This window comes from Solea senegalensis, linkage group LG17, assembly GCF_019176455.1.
Source record: "Solea senegalensis isolate Sse05_10M linkage group LG17, IFAPA_SoseM_1, whole genome shotgun sequence".
NCBI classification, from domain to species: Eukaryota; Metazoa; Chordata; class Actinopteri; order Pleuronectiformes; family Soleidae; genus Solea; species Solea senegalensis.
This window is the reverse complement of record NC_058037.1, coordinates 9,222,216-9,245,043: the sequence shown is the minus strand read 5'-3', so window position 1 is coordinate 9,245,043 and position 22,828 is coordinate 9,222,216. Positions and strand designations below refer to the sequence as shown.

Sequence of the window (22,828 nt, the reverse complement as noted above, 5' to 3'; positions counted from 1 at the left end):
CACAAAGATGAGCATGATCATCCGAAAGCACCCGGGTTGGAGCTTTAAAATAATACTGTCACCTCAGCAGAATTTACCAACAAACGTGTGTCAAGTAAATGTTTGCTGAAAGGCACCGGTAATGTTATTCAAATGAGCCTTTAAAACCAGAATGGCACGCGAGTAGAGTCGGATTTACGCGATACTACACCCGCACGCTGTATGTGAGGTTGCAGGTACAGTATAATGTAATGTGAGCGCACTGACCCTTTAAGATGTTGATCATGAGGTGAAGGCCTGGTGAAGTTTTGGAGAAGGATAAAAAAAAAGGTTCTGGACCGTGTGATCATCTTCAGAGCGATTATTAATGTGTGTTTGTGTGCGAGTCCACTCTGAGCCACTTACACCCCCAGCCGCCCCGTCCCCCCTCCCTCCAACCCGGGCTACACTTCACATACGACACACGCGTGCAGCCCGTGTGGTTCCAATTAACACAGATTAGGTGTGTGTGTGTGTGTGTGTGCTCAGGTGTCCATGTGCCATTTGACATTGGGAGGGTGTGTGCGTGTGTCTGGGAGGGTCAGCGTAGTGTGAAGTTTATGGTGTGACCTTTACTTTCTACTGCACAGCATTGACATTACATCCTCATCACATCTCCATTTACCATCGAAGCTAAGTGGGCGTAATCATGCGTACATACTACTGGCAGGTTTGAGTCATACGTGTGTGTGTGTGTGTGTGTGTGTGTGTGTGTGCAAAAATGTGTATGTTTGCACACACACACACACGTTTAAAATTCCTCATCGTGAAATCACGTTCATACACTCGCTGTATTTACAACGTTGATCTCAGTGTTGGACCCGAACACGAATATGCAATGAGATGGTGCACGTTTTGTGAACAAACAAAAAAAGAAAGGTTTTTTGTTTTAAACGTAAGCTGTAGTGAGTGACAGTTGAGAGAGACAGAGCGAGAGAGAGAGAGAGAGGAGGAGGAGAAGAGAAAAAGAGGGGGAGGAGGCAGAGGTGGAAGGAAACAGGACGAGTGAAATGTTCCCCATTACTCGAGGAAGACAGGACCTGTGTGTATTACCCATAGAGACAGAGACGTAGACACAGGGTGTGTAGTTACACGCGCCGTCGTCCCTTTTTTTGGGGGGGAAAGTAAAAGAAAAACTACACGTTTATTCAGGGTGACACCAAGGGAGCGAGGGGGGGAAAAAGGATGCATTTTTCTCTGTAGAGCAAAAACAAGAAAAACGTGGCACCTCAGGTGCAAAGTGAGAGACAGGTAGATAGAGATAAGCTGAAGTGGTGTTGGAGGTGTGTGTGCGTGTGAGTGAGTGTGAGTGAGTGAGTGAGAGGAAGACCAGAAAGCCTGAGTCTGACGGGAAGCTGGTGGGATCGTACAGCTCGGTAATGCTTTGTGGAAATATAGGACTCCTGACAGACCGGATTACACCCTGAGGTAAGACTGGATCTATAACTCTGTGTATGTGTGTGCGAATGAGCTCATATTATTTTTAAATTTGGAGAAATTGATAGTAATTTCTTCACTAATAGTGTGTGACATGTTCTGTCTGTTCTATTTCCTATTGGCGAAATCAATGCAAAAAAAAAAGATGATTAATGTTTGCTTTTTAGATATTTGCTATATTAATTTAGATGACTGGGTGCATTTAAAAATAAGGTTAGTAGGCTAAGTGAAAACACTGCAATCATAGCCACTGTTCAAATAAATTGAAATAAAATCCATTCACAATATAAATTTACATTAAAGACAACACATACCCTCTTAACTAACTTTTTAATTTCAATTCATTTATTTTGACATACATTTTGTTTTTGGTACTATAGTTACCATTATGAGAAATTTATATTTGCAACATTTAGGTTTATGCATGTGTCAGTCATCGGTTGAATTAAAGAGAAAGAATTTAAATTTAGAAATTCATGGCCTAAGTATTTGAGCAATTGACGTGGTGACAGTCTTTCATGTGTAGTGAGGAAATCACGTAAAAGTAAATATGGTTATGAAACAGCAAAACTTCTGATCACTGTCAATGCAGAATTATAACAGATTGCCTTAAAGCATAGATATACATATTAGAGATATATATATATATATATATCAATTTTGTTTGTGTCTCTTTCTCTCTCTGGTTGTGCGTGTGCACCTCTGCGCGGTATCGTATGTCCCGTTGCAGATGGGTTGGGTTATTACCAGAAACACATCGCACTTTTCGCAGTCGGTCAGAAACAATAACACAAACCTTTTATTTTTTTTTGTCAAAGTGTATATTCTTGAGCGAGCGTTGACTAAAAAAAGACTAAAACTAGGAAACAACACAAGGACCAGACTCACGTCTATTGTTTTTGTCGCTGCCGTGAAGGTTTCCATTCATTTTACGTCCGTCGGATGATAAATGTCATTAGCAAGTAACAACACAAACATATCAGTGTGTAGTCTGCCTTAAATAAATCATTGTTATTACTGCTAATTACCTTGAATACCTGTATTTATCCCTCGGGGAGTTTCCTGAGGCAGGCAGGTTGTATTCGAGACCGGTCACCCGGCCAACCGGGTCAAAGGTCCCCTATTTAAGTGGCTCAGGTGACACAAATGGGTATTGTGGCATTGTGGCCACCTAAGAGTGCGCTGAGAGGCCCTTCATTTTGTTGTTCCAGATGAAATTGTGCGTGCTTTGCTGCAAGACACGGAAAAATAAAATAAAAATTATGCTGAATATCAGAATGCAGGACAACTGTTTTTCCACTTATTTGGTGTTTGGATTTTTGTAGGTTTAGAAACACATGACAGCATTTATATAGTTTTAATGCGTCTAATTTGGATCATAAGCATGACATGTACTGGATAAAGAAAAGGTGTTATTAAATAATATGTGATTAAAATGCCAAAGTTGGGGAGGCGCGGGGGAAACGTACAAAATAAATGCATGAGGTTTTTTTGTAAGACGGATCAAGTACTTCTGACAGACAAACATAAAAGTGGTGAGATAGTGGCGGAGGCAGAGGTGTTCACAGTGAGTGAAAGTGTGCAATGGATGAAGTACTACGATAAAAGCATTTCGGGATCAAAGCCTGCGTGCGCTCGTGTTTTCACAGATCATGTTGAGACAGAAACAGCCAGGATTGTGTGTGTGTGTGCGTGCGCGCGCACATGCGGGCTGTCATACTCTGACGTTTGTATGTAGCCCCCGTGTGTGTGTGTGTGTGTGCGTTACATGTGGATTGCAGTTTCTCACGACCGTGCTGTTGATGCTGTGACTGACAGCCTTGTTAAATTTCGGTAAAGCATGAAACGTGACATGAAAGTGGCTTTTGTGTCTGTCTATGTGTGTGTAAAGTGATCCATACGAGGGCACCGACTAACCTTTGAACTCTGTCTTAAACAGCTAAGTGCTGCGTCTTATTCGCTCTCAGCAGGGTCCTCTAATCAGAACCATAACTCTACCACGCAGTCCTCCTCACACACACACACACACACACACACACACACCTATGACAGAGACACACACATGCACACCTAAGATAGACATTCAGCCCTACTTGTTTTCCTATCCTTGATACGCATCGACATAACACATTTGACTTAATTACGACCCTAAAGACCCAAAATGTCCTCACTTCACCAGGTATGGAGGAGGCGTCCCCACAAAGATAGAAACACAAGTACACACACACACACACTCATATAAATGTCCTAGTTTCCACAAACCTGGAGTTAAGTGTCTGCTTGGCCAAGCACTTTCTCTGTATACTTACCTGTGATTGCGATAATGTGTAAATGGCTCAAAATATGCTGCCTAGGTGAATTGGATCGTGTGTGTGTGTTTGTATGTACATTTCCATGTGCACGTGTGTGCGTGTGTGTGTGTTTGGCACCTCGCGCGTGCCCTACACCTCGACAGTGTGTTGACACAGTGATTATAGGGCAGCTGGTACACATTGGCCCTCGCTCCGCCCTGCATTTACTGTTCTAATTAGTTCCTGTTCCAAATAAGAGGGAGGAATTTTAATAGAGAACCGCTGGTCTGCTGTCTTGCTCCACATACCCTCACATGCAGCAACACATCAAACCAGCCTGTGTGTCAGTGTGGTGAGTGTACACTGTGGTGGAAAAGCACCGAGGCCCAACTAAGTTTTCTTAGTCCTTTTATTTTTTGATGAAAGAAAAGCTCGACCGTACAGTGACTGACAACCAAATGTCGGTTGGTTACACAAACACAAACACACACACACCCCCACCCTTCAATAAACGCTCAATTTAGTGTCTACACTGACCCATTTAAGGGTGAAGAGTGAGCTTGGTGACCTAACATGACCCCGTTGTGACCCTTCAACTCTTTAAGGGCTGAGGAAGAGGCTTGAGCTTATGGTGGAGCAGGGTCACAGGTGAACAAGGGAAAGTTAATATCTGTCACTTAGATGCCAGTTAGCACTTGTGTCACACTTGTGGGCCGCAGCAGTGGATACTGATTTATTATATTTACATTATCGCATTGAAGAAGTCGAAGTGCAGCATGCTCTAGTTTACCTGGAGGTCAGAAGTCAGATTTTTGTTTGGTTACATATTGTTGGGGATTTTGCGCTTCCTACTTTGGGGTTATTTGATGTGTGGTAAACACCATTAGAAGCTGTTTATGAGGCGAGTTTATGACCCACTGAACTTTGGGTCTCATTATATGAATGTGACATCCAATGTATACGCGTGTGCTAATTCACAGTTTCCTGTTCTCTGGTTTTCCTGCAGGTGAAGAAATCACACAGTGAATCTCATGTTCCAGACCCTTCAGACGCCAGGTACGCACGTACAGTATGTGACCATGTGACAGACAATGCCAGGTTTCTCTTGACTATATGCAGTGTTGTAATGTAACGAAGTACAAATACTTTGTTACTGTACTTCAGCACACAATTCACGTGTCTTTACTTTATTTTTTTATTCCTATCAACTTTTACTCCACTGCATTTCCTCTAACTATCTTTGTTACACGTTACTACCAAATAAAATCCTCAGAAGAAGAGCTGGTATTATGGTCTGTATTTATATAGAAATGTTGTAGTCTCGATGAACTGCTTTACACTGAAATGTTGCCATTCATCCATTCACACATCTTTCACAACCATTTGCACACTGCACAAGCAGAGCCAGGAATTGAACCCACAACCTTCAAGTTGAAAGACAACTCACCCTACCTTGGAGCTACCATGGCTTAAGTACATTTTATATCAGAGAATGACTATTAAATAAATGTAATATACTTTAAGACTTTTACTTAAGTAATAAAATAAAAAGTGACTTCATCTTCATCTTCTACCAAAGTCATTTTCTGGTGAGATACTTTTATACCCTTTTAGACTGACTATAATATGTGTGTGTGTGTGTGTGTGTGTTGATGTACACTTGTGCGTGTACCAACTCTCTGGTCATGGTGCAGCGAGGTGAGGTTTCACTGCAGTTGCGAGATGAGGTCATCAACACATTCCCAAGACACACACACACACACACACACTGAAATATACACCGATACTGATCCAATAAGCACAAGAGGGACCATGCTGCACATACAGTAATTCATATCTATTAATTATTCATGGCTGAATGGATTAAGTGATCGATGGCTGTCGGACACATTATGGGAAGCTGTCGTCGGGTGTTTTTCTTACTTTCACGTGACATTTCGTCGGCGCCGCACACAGACACCAAGTTTGCCATTTTTAAACAATATGCAGTACATTGCAGATAGATAAAGCACGATGATGTGAAAACCAGAACGGAGTTAATGAAACACTCTTGCCATCGTCTCCCAAGGGGAGAGCGATGGGGAGCAAAGAGGGGGGAAAAATAGACAAGGAGTTCAGACTGTTGAGCGACACAAAGCGAGGATGGATGAAGAGTGTTGAGGCAAATAAGAGAGTGAATAAGCGGCATAATGTGTGAAAGTTGTTCACTTTTACTGCGGGGATGTTTTAGGCTTTTGTTTTTACATTAGGACCTGGCTCAATATCTCAAAGACAATACAGCGCTGTTGATGTTAAAACAATGATCAGTGTTGTTAGTCTACAGGAGAGCGGAATTAATGTTTAGCTGTAAATAGAAAAAAAAAGACTTGATTTATAGTGTTTATCTTTTGTACGCTCCGTCTTTTGCGCCCTTCAGCCGCGTCGCTCCCTTTGTCTGCTGAAAGCTATATGTTTATACCTGTCAGTCTGACTGTGGGTTGCAGTCATGTGTGGTGATGCTATCTGCCCACAGCACTGCGATGGACGGCTTCCAGGACGTCACACAGATGTGCGCTGTCTCACACTCATTTGCTTAGTACACACACACAGACACACACACAGATAGTGTGTAGACCGGCAGCCCCGCATTTCATTCTCCCTCCATCTCTGTCATTTCTCACTTTGATGTCTCACACAAGTGCGACCGACCTGTGTGCAGTCAGTGTGAGTCAGGGTGTGTGCAGGCACGCACACACACACACACACACAGACTCAACATGAAGCTGTCTTTCACCAGAGAACATGTCAGTGTGTGGGTTTGTGGCAACAGTGATGATTTATATTGCTTTTCTTACAGTGCATGTGCAAGAAATGTTTTATTAGAAACAATCACACCGCTGACTGTGCATTACGGACCCTTGGGAGAGCAGTTGTTCTCACTGTAATAACCAACAGGGACCCGAATAAACAATAATGTCTGATTTACAACATAATTACCCCCATAAACATGCATCTTCAGTCTAGTTCTCTTTGTGTTTACTTCACATCACACACACACACACACACTCTCTCACTTTATCATTACCACCTTGTGTGCCGGGTCGTCCCAGTCATGCATGTGGAACACATTGTAAAACTAAAGCATGCTGGCAGGCTTTGGGTTTGTATTGGAGCCCAGAAGTGTGCACACACACACACACACACACACACACACACACACACAAAGAGCTTAAGAGCCAACAGTCCCACAGACTAACATCCAACGCCACTGCACACATGCTAATGGGAGTGGACTACTCTGTGCGTTGGTGATTCCCGTGTGTTACTGACTGTGCTCACTGGTGGGGCAGCTCTGGCTGTGTGAGCACACTGCTGTTGATCTGGTAGCCATTCAAAAATCACAGTTCATCTCATTTTCATCTCCTTCTACCCCCCCCCTCCCTCACCGTCCTTCCTCCCATAGGTCTATGGAAATGCAGGACCTAGCCAGTCCTCATAACCGTGTGGGAGGTGGAGACTCAACAGGCTCCAAGCTCGACAAGAACAACCTTGGCAGCCCCTCCATCACCACCAATGGAACAGGAGGTGAGAAGGCAGAACGTTGTTTGATTCTGTGCTAGTGGGTTTGTTTTTAGTTAGCTGCTCTTCTTGTTTTCAATACAGTTATTTTTGTGGCCAGTTCTATTATGATCGTGGTCAGTCGTCATGAGGACGACAAAGACTGACCATGGCTTATTGAGTTTCTTAATAAAACGTGTATTGTGGCCTCTGATTCTTCAGCCCAAAAAAGTAAAACAAAGCTGTTGTAATGAACTTGCTCTACGTTGGCACTATTTGTGCCAGTGATTACTAATGATATATTACATACAAATAGTTAATGAGGTGCTTTTGGTGCCACTGAATGAAGGCAAAAGGCAAATCAGCCTATCCTCCTCAGAATATTCCACTAATTTATTTAGATTCTCAGACGTCAGGGCAGGAGAATCACTGTCCATCATCTCATAGGCGTCAACACCTCATTTAAAATAACAATGCCGGATTTCTTTCACTGGAGGAGAAAATGTAAAAAATATGGCCGCCTCCCGCAGAGCTTGACCACACATGCTGTGTAAGTCACTTTGGGCATTTCAAGAGTGTAATGTAATGTAATTAAATCTATTGCAAAATCATCAGTCAGACAGATTTCCAATAAGTTTTTTTTTGGGGATTTATAGCAGCGGAAGGAGACATGCACATGCAGATGCACACACACACACACACACACGTGCTGGCATTAACATTTGAGTAAACCGCTGGAGAATGTGAATGTGTGCAAACACACGGTGAAGCACTTCTGCGCTCCTCCGCCCGCTGACCACTTGGCAGTGAACGTGTGTGTGTGTGTGTGTGTTTCCCACTGGAAACTATTTCCTTCTACAAGAGCATTAAAGCATCACTGCTCTCTTAGATGTCAACACCAGTGATCCCTCTCTTTTCTTTTTCTGTCCTTTATCCAACCCTCTCTGTGTTTCTCCTCGCCCCGCTCCATGTGCCGTTCTTTAGCCATCCAGTCATTTCGTTCTTTTGTCACCCTTCATATCCCACCCCCCCTCTCTCTCTCCTTGTCTCTACTCTGGACTCTTATTTGACGGGGCAGTTTGATGTAGCGGTGCTGCATGTAAGTGCTTTTGTTGAGAATGATCCTTTGATCTGCTGCTGATTTAAGGGGACCACTTTTATTGTGTAATGGAAAAAGTGAGATGCTGCATTCGGTCAAGTCGATTTGTCAAAACAGAGCCTCGCTCTCAGGAATAGCTCGGAGAAGAGGAGTGAACAGCGCACTCGGACCATATTAGAGCACATTAAATCATTTTTGATGAGCTCACGCTTAATGGATTAAGCAGACAGCGCTGCGTCTACAAGCTCGCAGCCAAAACAAACGACATACCCAACATTCCCCTCACCTGACATCAGCCAGCGCTCCGGCCCGTGGGCCATCTCCATAGCAATTCATTTGTCTTCATCAGGGCTCGTCTGATGGGTTATATTGCTCCCCGAGGGGATTAATGAAGTTGTCCTGGATGAAATTGAGCTCTTGATGGTCAGCAATGATGAGTCTTTATCGTGTTCGGAGAGGGAAACAGGAAAGGGATGTTTAAGGTAGTTTATGGATGTACTGCTCTTTCTATAAATCGCTTTAAATAGTTATATTATACGATTATTCACTTATAAGGAGAACATTTCCACTTATATGTCCGTTAGTTTAAGTGGTTCCATTATGTATTTGTATATGTACAGTGGCTCGCGTGACTGCATGTTAAAGGTAGTCAGTCACAATACGTAATTATCGCCACTGTGCCACTTTTAGTTTTTTTTTAGTTTTTCCTTGGTTTCATTCCCCCTTACACTTTGTCAGCACATTTTTTTTTAACACATCAAGAGTTTTCTTTAAGGAAAAAGAAACGAAAACAGCAACTAAAGAGCCAGATATTTTCCCTCAAGAGCAAAACTCAGATAATAATATACCTATGATACAGAGAAAATAGCAACATCAGCCCACTGAAAGTAAAAACTTGAGCAAAAGAGCAATTAGTATTTTTTTTTATTTTTGTGTTTTTTTTCCATCGGCCTCCCTTCCAAATGCTTCATTTAATGAGCTTTGGAGATGCTGTAAGGTCAAATATTCCTGTAGTCTCCTATTTTTATACTCACAAAGTTGGCCTATTTATCTAACGTTTGGCAAAAAAAAAAAAGTGTATACCCCAACATTTTTCCTTCCTTTAATATCATAAATATCTTTTGACAGTACAAATACCTGCTTTTCTTTTTCCAAATGATCATCATGTGCCTTATACCTGAGACTTCCCTCTGGTTTCCCGGTGTCGTATCCTCACCTCCTTCCTACCTTACACTCCTTTAGGTGAAAATATGACCGTTCTAAACACGGCTGATTGGCTGTTGGGCTGCAGCAGCCCGCCCCCGGCCCTGGGCACCAAGGACTATGGTACAGACGTGCATGTGTGTGTGAATCCCAGGCTAATGGTCATTTAAGCTTAATGCAGAAGTGATGGGTTTTAAGAGTTTTAGTCTGGTCCAACGTGATGGTGTTTTTATGCCAGATTTGCTGTGGTTTTCTTTTGTTTATTTGCTGTGCAGTATTTTCCTCCAGTCTTTGGATTATATTGTGAATTTATCAGTGTATGGAGTTTTTTTATACTGTGTATCTGCAGTGTTCCCACCTGTGAAAATAGAGCATTTGATATTTAAGCTTGGGAAGTACGTAAATATTTACCATGGATCATATGTTAATGACTGAAAAGATTACATTTTTAATTTTCATACTTTTCTGAGCTAAAAAAAATGGATTTGGTTTATAGAGTCATAAAGTGTGGGAAGGCTGCATAACAACATGTTGCTCTCGTACAGGAAGTGCATGGTAGTTTTTCTGCTCTTTACTTAATAAGGCTTTCTTTGTGTGTGTGTGTGTGTGTGTGTGTGAGATGGTACTTCCTTACTGGCCTCCCTTAACCCTGATCCTTTCCCTCTTCCTTAAGTGAAAACAGAGCCTATGAACAACAACGATACAGTCACTACGACAGGCGACACAGCACTGGACACATACGCAGGCTCAGGTAACAACACACTCACACAAAATCAGTGGACAGAAATACACACTAAGGCGTTTCTTTGCTGGATAGAAGAAACTTTCCCGTCGTTTTTTAAGTCTCAGAGAAGTCACACAAACACCACCATCCATGCCGGCTCAGCGGTCGAGCCGCTGAAAGCTTTAATCCCATGAAGTATTGCCTGTCCTTGGATTGCGTCATCAGAGGCTGGCACAGGGATGAGAGCGAGGGGAGGAGCAATTTTACACTTGACTTTTTTTTTTTAGACTCACACACACGACCCCATGACTTCTTTACACCACACACACACACACGCACTAATACACATAACCATTCAGAAACACACTGTGAGGGTTAAGAATCAGCGGGGTGTTTGTCAGTATTGAGCCCTCACATCTCAATGACCACAAACAGACTGTGTGTTTTACTGTGAGGCCCACTGTAAGGGGTTCCATGCTCTCTAAAGAGGAATAACTTGGCGTCTCTCCATTCAAAATGATTCAAATTATGTTTACTGGAACAGTGCTCTCACTCCAACAAATCGAGGGCCTTGAATGTGAAATGGACACAGAAAATCTGAGTTGACACCATCCGTAACCTGTTTTTGTCTTGTTGTTTTTGATTATTGTGCTGTTTTTAGTAATCACCAGCAGCGGGTACAGCCCTCGTTCAGCTCATCAGTACTCTCCTCCTCTCTACCCTTCAAAGTAAGTCTGACTTTTTCTTCTTTTTTTTTTACACAACAGTGACTGCTTTTCCAAGATTAAATATCACCACCACTCCTTGTTCAGAGGCATCACCTGCAACCGGGACGATACTAGCTGTCAATCACAATGTTGTTGTACCCAAACGGGAGCATAGTTTACAAAATTTGCATCACGTTCTATTGAAGAAGACCCAGAACTAGCGGATGAGACTGTTAACTGCTCAGGAAAATGTTTACTGACATTATAAATCAAGTGATTTTAATATCTTCTCACTTCCTGTTCGGCCTAAGGAGAAACTCTGAAGACTATGTCTATGTGTGGAAATCATCTAGATTCAAATGTCATTCATTTACCTATTAAATTATTACAACAGGCCCAGGATTTACCTCAAATATGTCACCTACCTCTCCTTCCCTATAGGCCTTACCCTCACATCCTCTCCACACCTGCAGCCCCTCCCATGCCGACGTACGCTGGTCAACCCCAGTTCAGCAGCATGCAGCAGTCCTCCGTCTACACCACTTACTCCCAGACAGGACAGGCCTATGGACTGTCCACCTATGGTATGAAAAAAAAAAAAAACACACATTACAAGGACGTACGGTAGCCGAAAACGCTAACCCGTTTTTAATAGCAGCTCATATTTTGAATCCACCTGTAATAAAAGCAGCACTAACAAGTGTCGCAAGTAAAGGGATATCATTACAATTTTGACTGGAATATATGGAGGCTGTAAAAATCCTGGAATATCTGTTTTCTTGTGTCCAAACATTTGTTTTTGTTTTTTTGATTGATTTATTGTTCAGATCATTTTGCCAAACATTTTCTAATTCCAGCTCCTGAATTTTGAGCATCTCACGTGATCATAACGGACTTGAAGAAGGTCTTTTCAGTTACACGAAGATCATACATTCAGTGATTGACGATAGTCCACAGTGGACTGTTCCAAAAACAGTCCACTGTCCCAGTTTTAAGCTGTGCATTCTGCACTGTTAAATGTGACCATTAAATTCAATACTCAGTGTTTCTTTCTTGTTCTAGACCTTGGAGTGATGCTGCCAGGCATCAAGACGGAGAGCGGCCTGGCTCAGAGTCAGTCTCCTCTGCAGACGGGCCTCAGCTACAGCCCCGGCTTCACCACACCTCAGCCTGGTCAGACTGCATACTCACCCTATCAGATGCCAGGTCAGTGTGCAGGGTTTACATCGTATATTCTCCTGATGTTGAAAAATGTGGAAGTTTGAATCCCTAATGAAAAATGATCAGACCTTTTTATTGAGCTCCTTTGTCTCCACACTGTCTCTGCCTTTGCTGTCCCTAGGTCTCATTCCACTTTTTTTTCCCTCCCTCCCTCCCTCCAGGTTCCAGTTTCACTTCTTCCTCAGGCCTCTACACCACCAACAACTCAGTGTCCAACCCCGCCAACTACACTGCCACACAGCAGGTATTTGTGTCTCCGTTTATCATTCACGTCATCTTTCACGTATCCCGGGGGCCAACAAGGAAGCTCACTTCCTCAGGGAGTTTCGACCGTGTTGTGGCCACATTTGCGCCGAGTGGTCAAGCAAATGCCGATTATTCCTCATGATGTCAGCTCAGACAAAAGACAGTTTTGTGTTCGCCGCAGTCACGATACCAACTGAGACCAGAAGTGGTTTTGCAGTTACAATCCCACACGACTTGTCCTGACTCAGAAAAAAAGAATCTAATTACACTTCGACCCTGCAAAATGGGAAAACATTGAGAGGCAGAAAATTAGTCTTTGTGAAAGAATGTTTTGTTCTCAATATTTCTCTGCGTCTATATGATGAATTGTATTGTGGTAGTAAAATGCTTAAGGGGGAGATTTCAGTGTCCCACTATGATAGATGTGGCTGTTTACAGGAAGAAAGTCAAGGTTTGGCTCATGTGGGTGGATTAAGGGGAATATTGTGTGAGCATGTGTGTATGAGTTTAACAGAAAAAGAGAAAGCGAGCAGTGACTGAGAGCGACTGATTGAAAGCCAGGCTGTATGTATACTGTATGTATACGCATACTTTGCTGACTACACACCAACTGTGCGTGCATGCATGCATGCGTGCATTCATGTGGTGGGCTTTATAAGGACTTGTAGAGATGGACATAGTGACAGGTTTAAAGAGCCGACTCGTAAAAGCGTCCATCTCCTCTGAGTCTGTAAAAGGCAGCAACACAAGGCTTTAATTGTTTTGGAGATGTAAAATACAGAATGGATGGAATAAAGGATTAGGGGTATGTGAGGGAACACTTGTAAAAAAATCTGCTCTCAAAAGTCAGACTGAACTTTTCAAGTGAAACAGCAGAATTTTCCAGTTCCTTTGCACTTTGGGTGTTTTGTGTGTGCTCATAACTGATTATGTTTTCTCTGCAGGATTATCCCTCATACACAACATTTGGCCAAAACCAGTATGCCCAGTATTATTCCGCCTCCTCTTATGGGACATATATGACCTCCAACAGCGTGGATGGCACAGGCTCCACGGCAGCCTACCAGCTGCAAGACCCCAGCCCCGTTATGACCGGACAGGCTGCCGAACTTCACCCAGGTTTGTGAAAAAAAGTCAAAAAAATACCACAGTTTTGGTAACTGAGTTCACAACCCTCTTTCAGCCTATGATGAAGCACAGGAAGCGACTTCAGACTGTCGCCATGGTTACCTGGCATCAGGCTCACTAATTGGTGAATCGGCGTGTGTTTACATTAGCCTGAGAGACTTTGATTAGAGTGAAGTTATGTTCAATATTGCACTTCTACACACTCGTCGGAGAAAGAGAGGAGGAGAGACACACAAATAAGAAGGAGCTAAAGTGCAGCCATATGTGCAGAAATATGGCTTCATATTTTTGTTTTTCTTTTTTCACATTTTTCTTTGGTTTGTCTTGGCTGTAATTCAGGAAGCCTGATTAAAGGAGCTTATCATTCTTCCTGTCACTGGCACTTTGCCTCTTGCTGCCTTTCTCACTTTTTCTTATTCGCTTTTCTCTTTCTTTTTTTACAATAGGTACCTTTATCTTTGGGTTGCTCACACGCTCTCTGTGTCTTTTTGTGTCTTTATCCACCCGCACCCCCTCCCCATTTCTCCACCTCCCCTTTTCCCTGATTGAGACATAACAATATGAGAGCTGAAGTTTAGAGTCTGGTTCCAGTTACCACACAGCAGTGGGAGCATATGGGGAGATATTAGGAGTGTGTGTGCGCGTGTGCATGCATGCGTGCGTTGAGTGTGTGTGCTCAAATGTGCTCCTGCATCATTGCGAAGGTACAGTATCTTTGCAATAAGCATCGGATTTCCTCAGGTTTTGTGATTTATTTCACAGTTCCCTCTTCTGTCAAAGCTCTACATTTGCATGTGAATCACTCAGAATACCAGGAGGACTTTTGTTTAGGTTTCACGCTGGTCTTAAAGTTGATCTGTCCTGGCAATTACCCTGAATTATTAAACCTGACAAAAAAATTGCTTATTAGTGTACAAAGTCTGAGTTACTGCTTCTCCTGAAGTGGATACAACTCCAGAACACCTGCGGGATCAGCTCAAACCACATCGTTACTGTTGCTTTGACGAAGGGCAAATATACTGTAGCTTGTGATTGCTATTTCAGAGACAGACATTTGTAAATCTGAAAAACCTTTCTTTTTTTTTAAATGTCCCGTCTGTGTTTGTGTTCTCTCCCAGGAGACTTTGACACAGTGCAGAGCCCCTCAACGCCCATCAAAGAGCTGGATGACCGGGCCTGTCGGAGTGGGGGGTCCAAGTCCCGGGGTAGGGGCCGCAAGAACAACCCCTCCCCTCCCCCTGATAGTGACCTAGAGGTAAAGGACCCAGAAAAACACTCACTGACAGAGCACTTACATTACAGACTGAGGATTCTAGTCAAGATGGACAGCAGGACAGGACCACCCATGTCACTGTGTCTGTATGTATGTAACGTCCACCTTTTAATGTCGCTTTTAATTTCTCATCTCTTCTCTAAGAGGGTGTTTGTGTGGGATCTGGACGAAACAATCATTGTCTTCCACTCTCTGCTCACTGGCTCCTACGCTCAGAAATATGGCAAGGTAAGACTTTATATACAGAGACTTTTAAGACTGTATCTAAATCTAGGGGTGGACAATGCAATAACAATATATTATTTAATCCATATCGCTATAATTATGCGTTGCTCACTCACACTTTGAGATATAATACATGCAGTGACTTTAAATTTTTTTTTATCTATAACACTTTACAGTACAGGTATAGTACGGTTATACATTTACAGTAATGCCATCTCATCTTTAATGTACTTTCCAGCTTGGTAATAGTGTGGAATAATGTTTTTTTTTCCAGTAATTACGTGCCCTTTTTTTTTTAACAAATATCAATTTAACAGCTTGGTAGTGAGAATTACTCTAGGCTACCTTCACAGTCAAATGTTTGCAATCAGTGCTGGGGATTCAAATAGAATTAAAAGATAGGATTATTATAACAATACTTTTGAACGTGAATTATCTTTTACTCAACACCACAAATAAATCTTTAATCATCTGACATAAATCATTGGTGTTGACTACTACCTACTAAATTGCATGGTTTAGAACTAGATCATCCCGTTTTTCAAACAATAACTGCTGCTCCGTTGAGGCCTAAAGAGATGATGGATGATCCCGTTACTGGCCCAGGAGAGCACTTGGCAAGACAAGGGCTCAGTTCCCTCTGGGATCTTTTGCAGGTTCAGATTAATTTACACGCTAAAATGTCTTTAAACAGTTCTCGGACTGTGCGGCAAAATCCAAACAACCCGAGGGAGGAGGAGGAGTAGATGATAATGTTGCTGATATAGTCATCTTGCTGGCCTGCAGCATTTACCATGAGCTCACAGCTAATAAGCCTCACCGCTGCCGTTTGCCTCGCAAGTGAACCGGAGGATGATTGAGATATAAGCAGCTGCCAACATAATTAATGGCTTTATAAAACAATTTCCACCCCATTTTTTAGACCTAAAGAGTCAAATTTAGTAAAAATGACGGCAGTAAAGGCATAGTTTAGTTTAGTGCGTTAATAACATGGCAATGTACAGAATTATTATGACAGCACAATAACCACTATCACTTCTTTAGTAAAATATTATGGTTTAATAAGCCATTAGTAATTGATTCAGGCCAGACCATGAACCATGATAATGTCTTACCTATGCTGGTGTTTATTTCAAGCTTACTCGGTGAAATCTTTCAGTCTCACCTTGTCAAATAACATCAGCTCTGTTTGTAGTCGCCTTTACTTTAATAGTCCTTGGCTCTGATGTGGAATCATCCTGCATGGCCAAGGCTAAAGATTTTTATTGGGTGATGCCGTATCCTGTGGGCCCGGGCATGGCCACCGGCCTGTTGCCTGCACGGGGGCCTCGCATCCGCTTCCACGTCTTGTTTTGGCAGGCAAACAAAAGCTGGCACACACACATTCACCAGTTGGAGCCAGACTTTTATAGACATTTAATAGATAGGGGTTGTGGGGACCACCGCATGTAGTTCATTTCTCTTCACTCGTAAACTAATTATAAATCAGATGTTTTCAATGTCTCATCTCTCACCCACATGCGACTCATGTAAGCTGACCAACAATTAATATGAAACGCGATACGTGTCAGAATATGTGGCTTAAAATATTTATAAGAGCTTTTTTCACCTCATTTGCTGCTGCCCTCAAGAAATATCGTAGCAGCTGTGTCTGTTCACACCTCTCCAAAAATAGTGTTTATACTGTTGGCATAGCAACCACAAGGAGCTATCTGAGGACATGTCTCTTCTAGGTGATGTTTCACTTTTCAAGAATACACTATATAGACATCTTTCTCACCCAGACACAAAATATGAGCGTTATTACAACCAGGGATAATGTTCACCTCATCACGAAGTGTTGAGTTTCCTGGGTTTGGATGATAATGGCTGAGGTGGAGAGGGGAATCGTTTCAGCCGAAAAAACCTTGCCAGACCAAAGTAATATTTGCATTTCTCTGTGATTGATTTAACTTGTCTGGCAAAATATTACAGTGAAAGCCACCTCAGCCTTTCTGGAGCCCCGAGCGCGGCCAAATTCAACTGTGCAGAGTTAACAAACACATTTCAGCTGTGAGTGTTTTGACAAACGCGGAGGTCTGTAAGTCTCCTTTGGCCAACGGCCAGCGTTATCATTACCTGAGAGAGAGACTTAAGTGCCTCTTGTCTCTGATTGACAGAAAAGCAGGAGGCAAACTACAGTCACAATTGCTCCTGTCATTATTAGCAGCTGTTAACTTTTGGAGAGCCTTACGCAACTCAGAGCTTTTTGACTTTATGGAGCAATCATTTTGTTATTTTTCACTTTCTTGCACTCTGGAATGCCGACCATCACTCTCTCTCCCTCTCTCTCTCGCTGCGTCTGTGTGCCTCGCTCTCTCTCACTTTCACTCTCCTTCCTGTTAGTTTCTGTCTATTCTGGTCGTCTGACGGTGTCAGCGAATCGCGGGGCAAGCTGTCGACCCGTGCTGACCTATCACAGATGATGGTTTTTGCAGCTGAGCCCCAGGGCTGGCAAAATGGACTGCATTCCCCCCAAACACACATACATGCACATACCACATAACACTCAAAGCACCCCCCCCCCCACCACTACTCTCTGCAATACACACACATGAAGAGAGACACCCTTCCTTGCACCCCCGCAAACACAACCCCCTACCAAGCATGTGGAATGTTGATGGGACACAACAAGTGCAACCTGTCTGTCAGCATCTGCTATGATGAGTGGAGCATACCAACTCAAGGGGGGGGGGAACTGGAAGATGTAGGAAAACCTTAAAATAGTTTTCGGTTTATTAGGGAATGAAAAAGTCTGTAAGCAAGTAAAAGGAGCCGGCAGAAATCGTTGTCACGGTAATGTCATGACAATGTTATCTTGTACCTTTTAAAAGGACCCGCCGATGGCAGTAACGCTGGGTCTGAGGATGGAAGAGATGATCTTCAATTTGGCTGACACACACTTATTCTTCAATGACCTGGAGGTAAGAGGCAGATGTCAATACAACAAAATATACACACGCGTGCACACATTTTGATTTCGTTCTTCAAGTTCTTCTTTCACAGTCGTTTGCACAAAGCACAGGTTTCTTTGAAACCACACTCAGTCAGCGAAATACCACTACTGCTCTCTAGTGGTTAAAAATGATATAACTGGAAGTGCTTCACCATGTTTATCTTCCAGGATAAATATACTTTTACACCTTTTTATTGTGTTTGTGTGTGTAAACAGGAATGTGATCAGGTACATATCGATGATGTATCATCAGATGACAACGGCCAGGACTTAAGGTGAGAATTTTGCATTACACAATAAAACAGCTGATGGCGTTCAGTTATTTTCAAATTCAGTAACTTCATTAATAATGTCATTAAAATTGCAATAATGTGTGCATGTAACACTACCTTTGAAAGACAGTGGTGAACTCCATTTGTGTAATGTCATACACGATGTGCTTGTAATACAGAATCAATAAAAAAAAAAAAAATAACCATTTGATCTTTTTGTTCTACCAGAGCAGATTTTTCCAAATAAAACATATCATTATTATTGACAGTACTTACAGTTTTGCAACTGATGGCTTCCATGCAGCTGCAACCAGCGCCAACCTGTGCCTGGCTACGGGCGTCCGCGGCGGGGTCGACTGGATGAGGAAACTGGCCTTCCGCTACCGACGAGTCAAAGAGTTGTATAGCACATACAAAAACAATGTGGGGGGTAAGCCAGTCAGACGGTGGGGGTTCACTGGACAGTATGGGTATTTAGAGGGGGATATGGAGCAAAGTTATCATTGTTTTAGTTTTTGACTTTTTGGTTTTAAAATTTAGAGTCAAAAGAGTGTGTTTTTTCTAGTTTTTAATCAGTTTTAGTGTTAGTTTTTTTGTAATCATGGAGTATTTGCCAAGTGCAAGATGCAAGTATTGTGTGTCATAAAAATGTATTAGGACACATGAACAACCACCCCTGAAACAAATATAACAGTGTACAAGAAATTAGCCTGAAGTGCAAAATGTGTGTGTGTGTACATATACACACACATATATATATATATATTAATTAATACTGCTGAGGTTGGATGCAGTTAGTGTGGCTGCTAGGTAAAAGTCAAATAGCCAACAGACTAAAGACACACATGAACATAAATAATAATAAATAATACTCATGAGACACATCACATTGTGAGCCAGGAGCCTCAGGAGCTCAATCTGAGCAAAAACAAAAGCAACATTTAAAAAAAAACAAACAAACAAAACAAAAACAATAAAAGACTAGAGGTTTGATCCACTTAGATCAGATCAGGGGTGCCCACACTTTTTCAGCTTGGGAGCTACTTTTAAAATGACCAATTCATTTACATGTATACACATATACATATACTGAGTATACCTTATGGTGTACCTTGCATAACTGCATGAACCCGTATATCATAATACAACTCATTTCACAGTGTATTTTTGGTCATTTCCTTACTTACTTTGATGACTTCCGGTCAGTAGCTGATGGTAGCCATCCTCAAGCAGACTTCCAAATGAGTGGAGCCGAATAATGCAGTCAAGAAGGGAGCACATCTCCTCATGTTTTACCTCTGTGAGTAAGTTCCAGAACTGTCCATGAGTTCAGGTGAAACAGCGTTGCAATTTTTGATGCGAGTGAATCAACCTCAACATGGGTTGCTAATAAATTTAGCCACCGGCTAATCAGCTCGCCAGTGATTTGCAGCTGGCGCGGTTGACCGCGCATGCGCAGTGAACAGTACGCCACTCCAGACGTGAGGATGGATGTTAGGTTAACTTGTTTTTTTTTCAAAGCCATACGATCTACCTACACGACGTATTGGGCACCCCTGACTTAGATTAACCCAATTAACTACATAACCAATGTTATGTTTAACTTGCTTCACCTTATGTCCCACATTGTAAGCAATTGTAGTTTTAGTGAGTTTTGTAAACTCACAACTCTCACACTTTTCGTTAAACATGATATGGAGACCAAATGAGTTTTTGTATTTTGTTTGCACTTGAGTGAAGAAAACTATCTTTTTTAGAAATTAAATAAAATAATTGGTCTTAACTGAGTGGACTTATCTTATGGCTTCCACGTCAGGACATAATTGTTGACAATGTCCTGACCTGTCTTACCCTGTGTCCCCTCATGTGTGACCTGTATTGCCTTAAGGATTAAGGAAGTCCTTGCTGTGTTTCAGGCCTGCTGGGTCCTGCTAAGAGAGACGCCTGGCTGCAGCTCAGAGCAGAGGTCGAGGCTCTGACTGACTCCTGGCTCACACACGCACTCAAGTCCTTATCCATCATCAGCTCCAGGTGCCGATTTCAACTCAAGTGTCACAATTACAACAATATTGATTTTCCTGTCATCCATTTTACTCATCTATGCTTGCACTTCTCCGTTCCCTCTGCTCATCTCTGTCCCACAGGAGTAACTGTGTAAATGTGCTGGTGACCACAACGCAGCTCATACCTGCACTGGCTAAAATTCTCTTATATAGTCTGGGATCTGTTTTCCCTATCGAGAATATTTACAGTGCAACAAAAATAGGTGAGACAAGCACACACAAAACCACACAAACATTCTATACATTTAAACCAATAATGTAATATTGTTGAAGGGTAATTAAACAGTATAGGACAACGGTTCAAAAGCCACATGTACTTTGTTGGTTCTGCATTATTTTGATGATTCGACCCCTATTGTTTCTGGTATCGTGTTTCCTGTCAGTATAGCAACCTTATGGTTTTAATTGGGCTCAGGTTCACTCTGTGGTTGGTTCTATATATATATATATATATATATATATATATATATATATATATATATATATATATATATATATATATACATATATATATGTATGTGTGTATATACATATATATATATATGCATATATGTATGTATATTATATATATATATATATATATATATATATATATATATACATACGTATGTGTAATTTATAAGTTTATTTGATCAATAAACACATGGCCACAGTAACTGCTATGTAAATGTAACTTTCAGAGCTGGAAACGAATTATCCTTTTGCCACGGTTCAAACTGTGTAACTTAAAGAAAACGGCGTTTCTAGTGTAAAGTGATTTATTAAGGGTCTGCCAACAAAAGGCCTCTTGAGGATACATATTTTATTTTATGAAAGGGAAAAAAGGCTTCTGAACAACACTGCACATTTCTGATAATGGTATAATACTCTGGCTGTAGACATTTCAAGTGAGCACTTAAAGGGTTAAGGTTGTTTTGACTGAATATGTCTCATTTAATATCGGACTTAATTCTTCCCACTCGCACTGAAACATAAATATTTTATCCACGCTCACCTCGTGTGATCCTGAACCGGCCTTGAACAGCTCGGACACTCGTGGGATCCTCAAGGCCGGACGCCCACATTCTGAATGCACTCCTATTAGCCCGAACCTCAGACGGTTACGCCAAAGTTCTGCAGCTGTGGCCAACATTAAATTTTACTCAACTGTGTGCATCAATGTGAACACAGGAAACAAAACAACTTGGATTAAGGGGGCGATGCGGAGCCAAAACATTCAGGACAGAAGACTCGGGCCAAGTGTGTGTGTGTGTGTGTGCGTGCGCGTGTGTTTATGTGCTTATGTTACACCCAATTCAACCTTACAGTGCCTTGATTCAAATAGACATAGCAGTGTGGTAGCCATGACAACAACTTGGAAGATTACCCTAGAAAATAAGTGCAGGTCAGATGCCACATACCTCACACTCCTGGGCGTGTTACTTTGCATATGAACTTACTTTATATCTGCATTGGACATCGTGTACATACAGCGCTGTGTGTTGTTTTAGCAATTCTATATTGACCATACATAATTATTTCTCCATTTCTGGAACCCTAATTAATGTTATAGGTAACATCTGCATTTGTCCTACTATTTCAAAACGTCTATGACACCAGATTTATTCAAGAAACTTGATACGTTGCTACTTTAAATCACATCCTATCATTCAAAATGCCAAAAATCACAGCACTGACAAACACACGGATCATAACTTTGCACCAGTGTCAAAAGGATACCAAAGATATGGCATTCAAGCTGTTATTTGGACATTCCTGCCATTCCCTCTGGAAAAAGCGCCTGATTGGGAATGGTTTTATTTTTCAGCATGACAATGATCCCAGGCACACTGTTAATGCAGTGAAACCAGCTGATAAATCACTGACAGTCGGGACAGTGATGGACTGGCCCTCACAGAGTCCAGGTCTTAATGTTTGTTTTGGAGGCAGTATGGGATCACCTGGACAGAGAAAGAAAGACAAGACTAATGTCTAAAGACGCCTGGTATAATAACATAAGATCATTTATGAAAATCTTTTTTTCATGAACTCCTTTCCTGTGTTTTCTGGTTGTATTGTAATAAAACTCATAAGAAAATGAGAGAAAATAAGAAAATATGGAAGTAATTAAAACATTGCTAAAACCAGTGTTGTAATGTAACATTACAACTCATTTTTTAATGTAGTTTTGTACAAAATTCACATATCTGTACTTTACTTTGTTATTTACATTTCTAGCAACTTTTACTCCACTACATTTCCTCTAACTATCTTTGTTACTCGTTACTAGCAAATAAAACGGTCAAATATCTGTATACTAGTTTTTCTAGTCTTGATGAGCGGCTTTACACTACAGTTTTGCCATTCACATGCTGCAACATGGGTTAAGTGTCTTGCTCAACAACACATA

The 22,828-nt window shown here is 41.8% G+C and overlaps 1 protein-coding gene across 11 annotated transcripts in view; it reads left to right on the top strand.

Moving 5' to 3' along the window:
• eya4 (EYA transcriptional coactivator and phosphatase 4) overlaps positions 1-22,828 on the top strand; it is a 42,312-nt gene that overhangs the window by 16,936 nt on the left and 2,548 nt on the right. For 5 of the 11 annotated variants that reach the window (XM_044049061.1, XM_044049065.1, XM_044049066.1 and 2 more), the window contains exons 3-18: positions 4,753-4,802; positions 7,189-7,310; positions 9,625-9,708; positions 10,259-10,336; positions 10,971-11,037; positions 11,458-11,600; positions 12,079-12,222; positions 12,399-12,481; positions 13,428-13,602; positions 14,730-14,866; positions 15,029-15,112; positions 17,983-18,072; positions 18,321-18,379; positions 18,646-18,806; positions 20,293-20,407; positions 20,521-20,642. In XM_044049061.1, the coding sequence (XP_043904996.1) occupies positions 4,753-4,802; positions 7,189-7,310; positions 9,625-9,708; positions 10,259-10,336; positions 10,971-11,037; positions 11,458-11,600; positions 12,079-12,222; positions 12,399-12,481; positions 13,428-13,602; positions 14,730-14,866; positions 15,029-15,112; positions 17,983-18,072; positions 18,321-18,379; positions 18,646-18,806; positions 20,293-20,407; positions 20,521-20,642 (1,714 nt within the window). Of the gene's footprint in view, positions 1-1,022; positions 1,447-4,752; positions 4,803-7,188; positions 7,311-9,624; positions 9,709-10,258; positions 10,337-10,970; positions 11,038-11,457; positions 11,601-12,078; positions 12,223-12,398; positions 12,482-13,427; positions 13,603-14,729; positions 14,867-15,028; positions 15,113-17,982; positions 18,073-18,320; positions 18,380-18,645; positions 18,807-20,292; positions 20,408-20,520; positions 20,643-22,828 lie in introns of those variants that run through there. The other 6 variants (XM_044049069.1, XM_044049070.1, XM_044049064.1 and 3 more) reach the window with 3 other exon arrangements.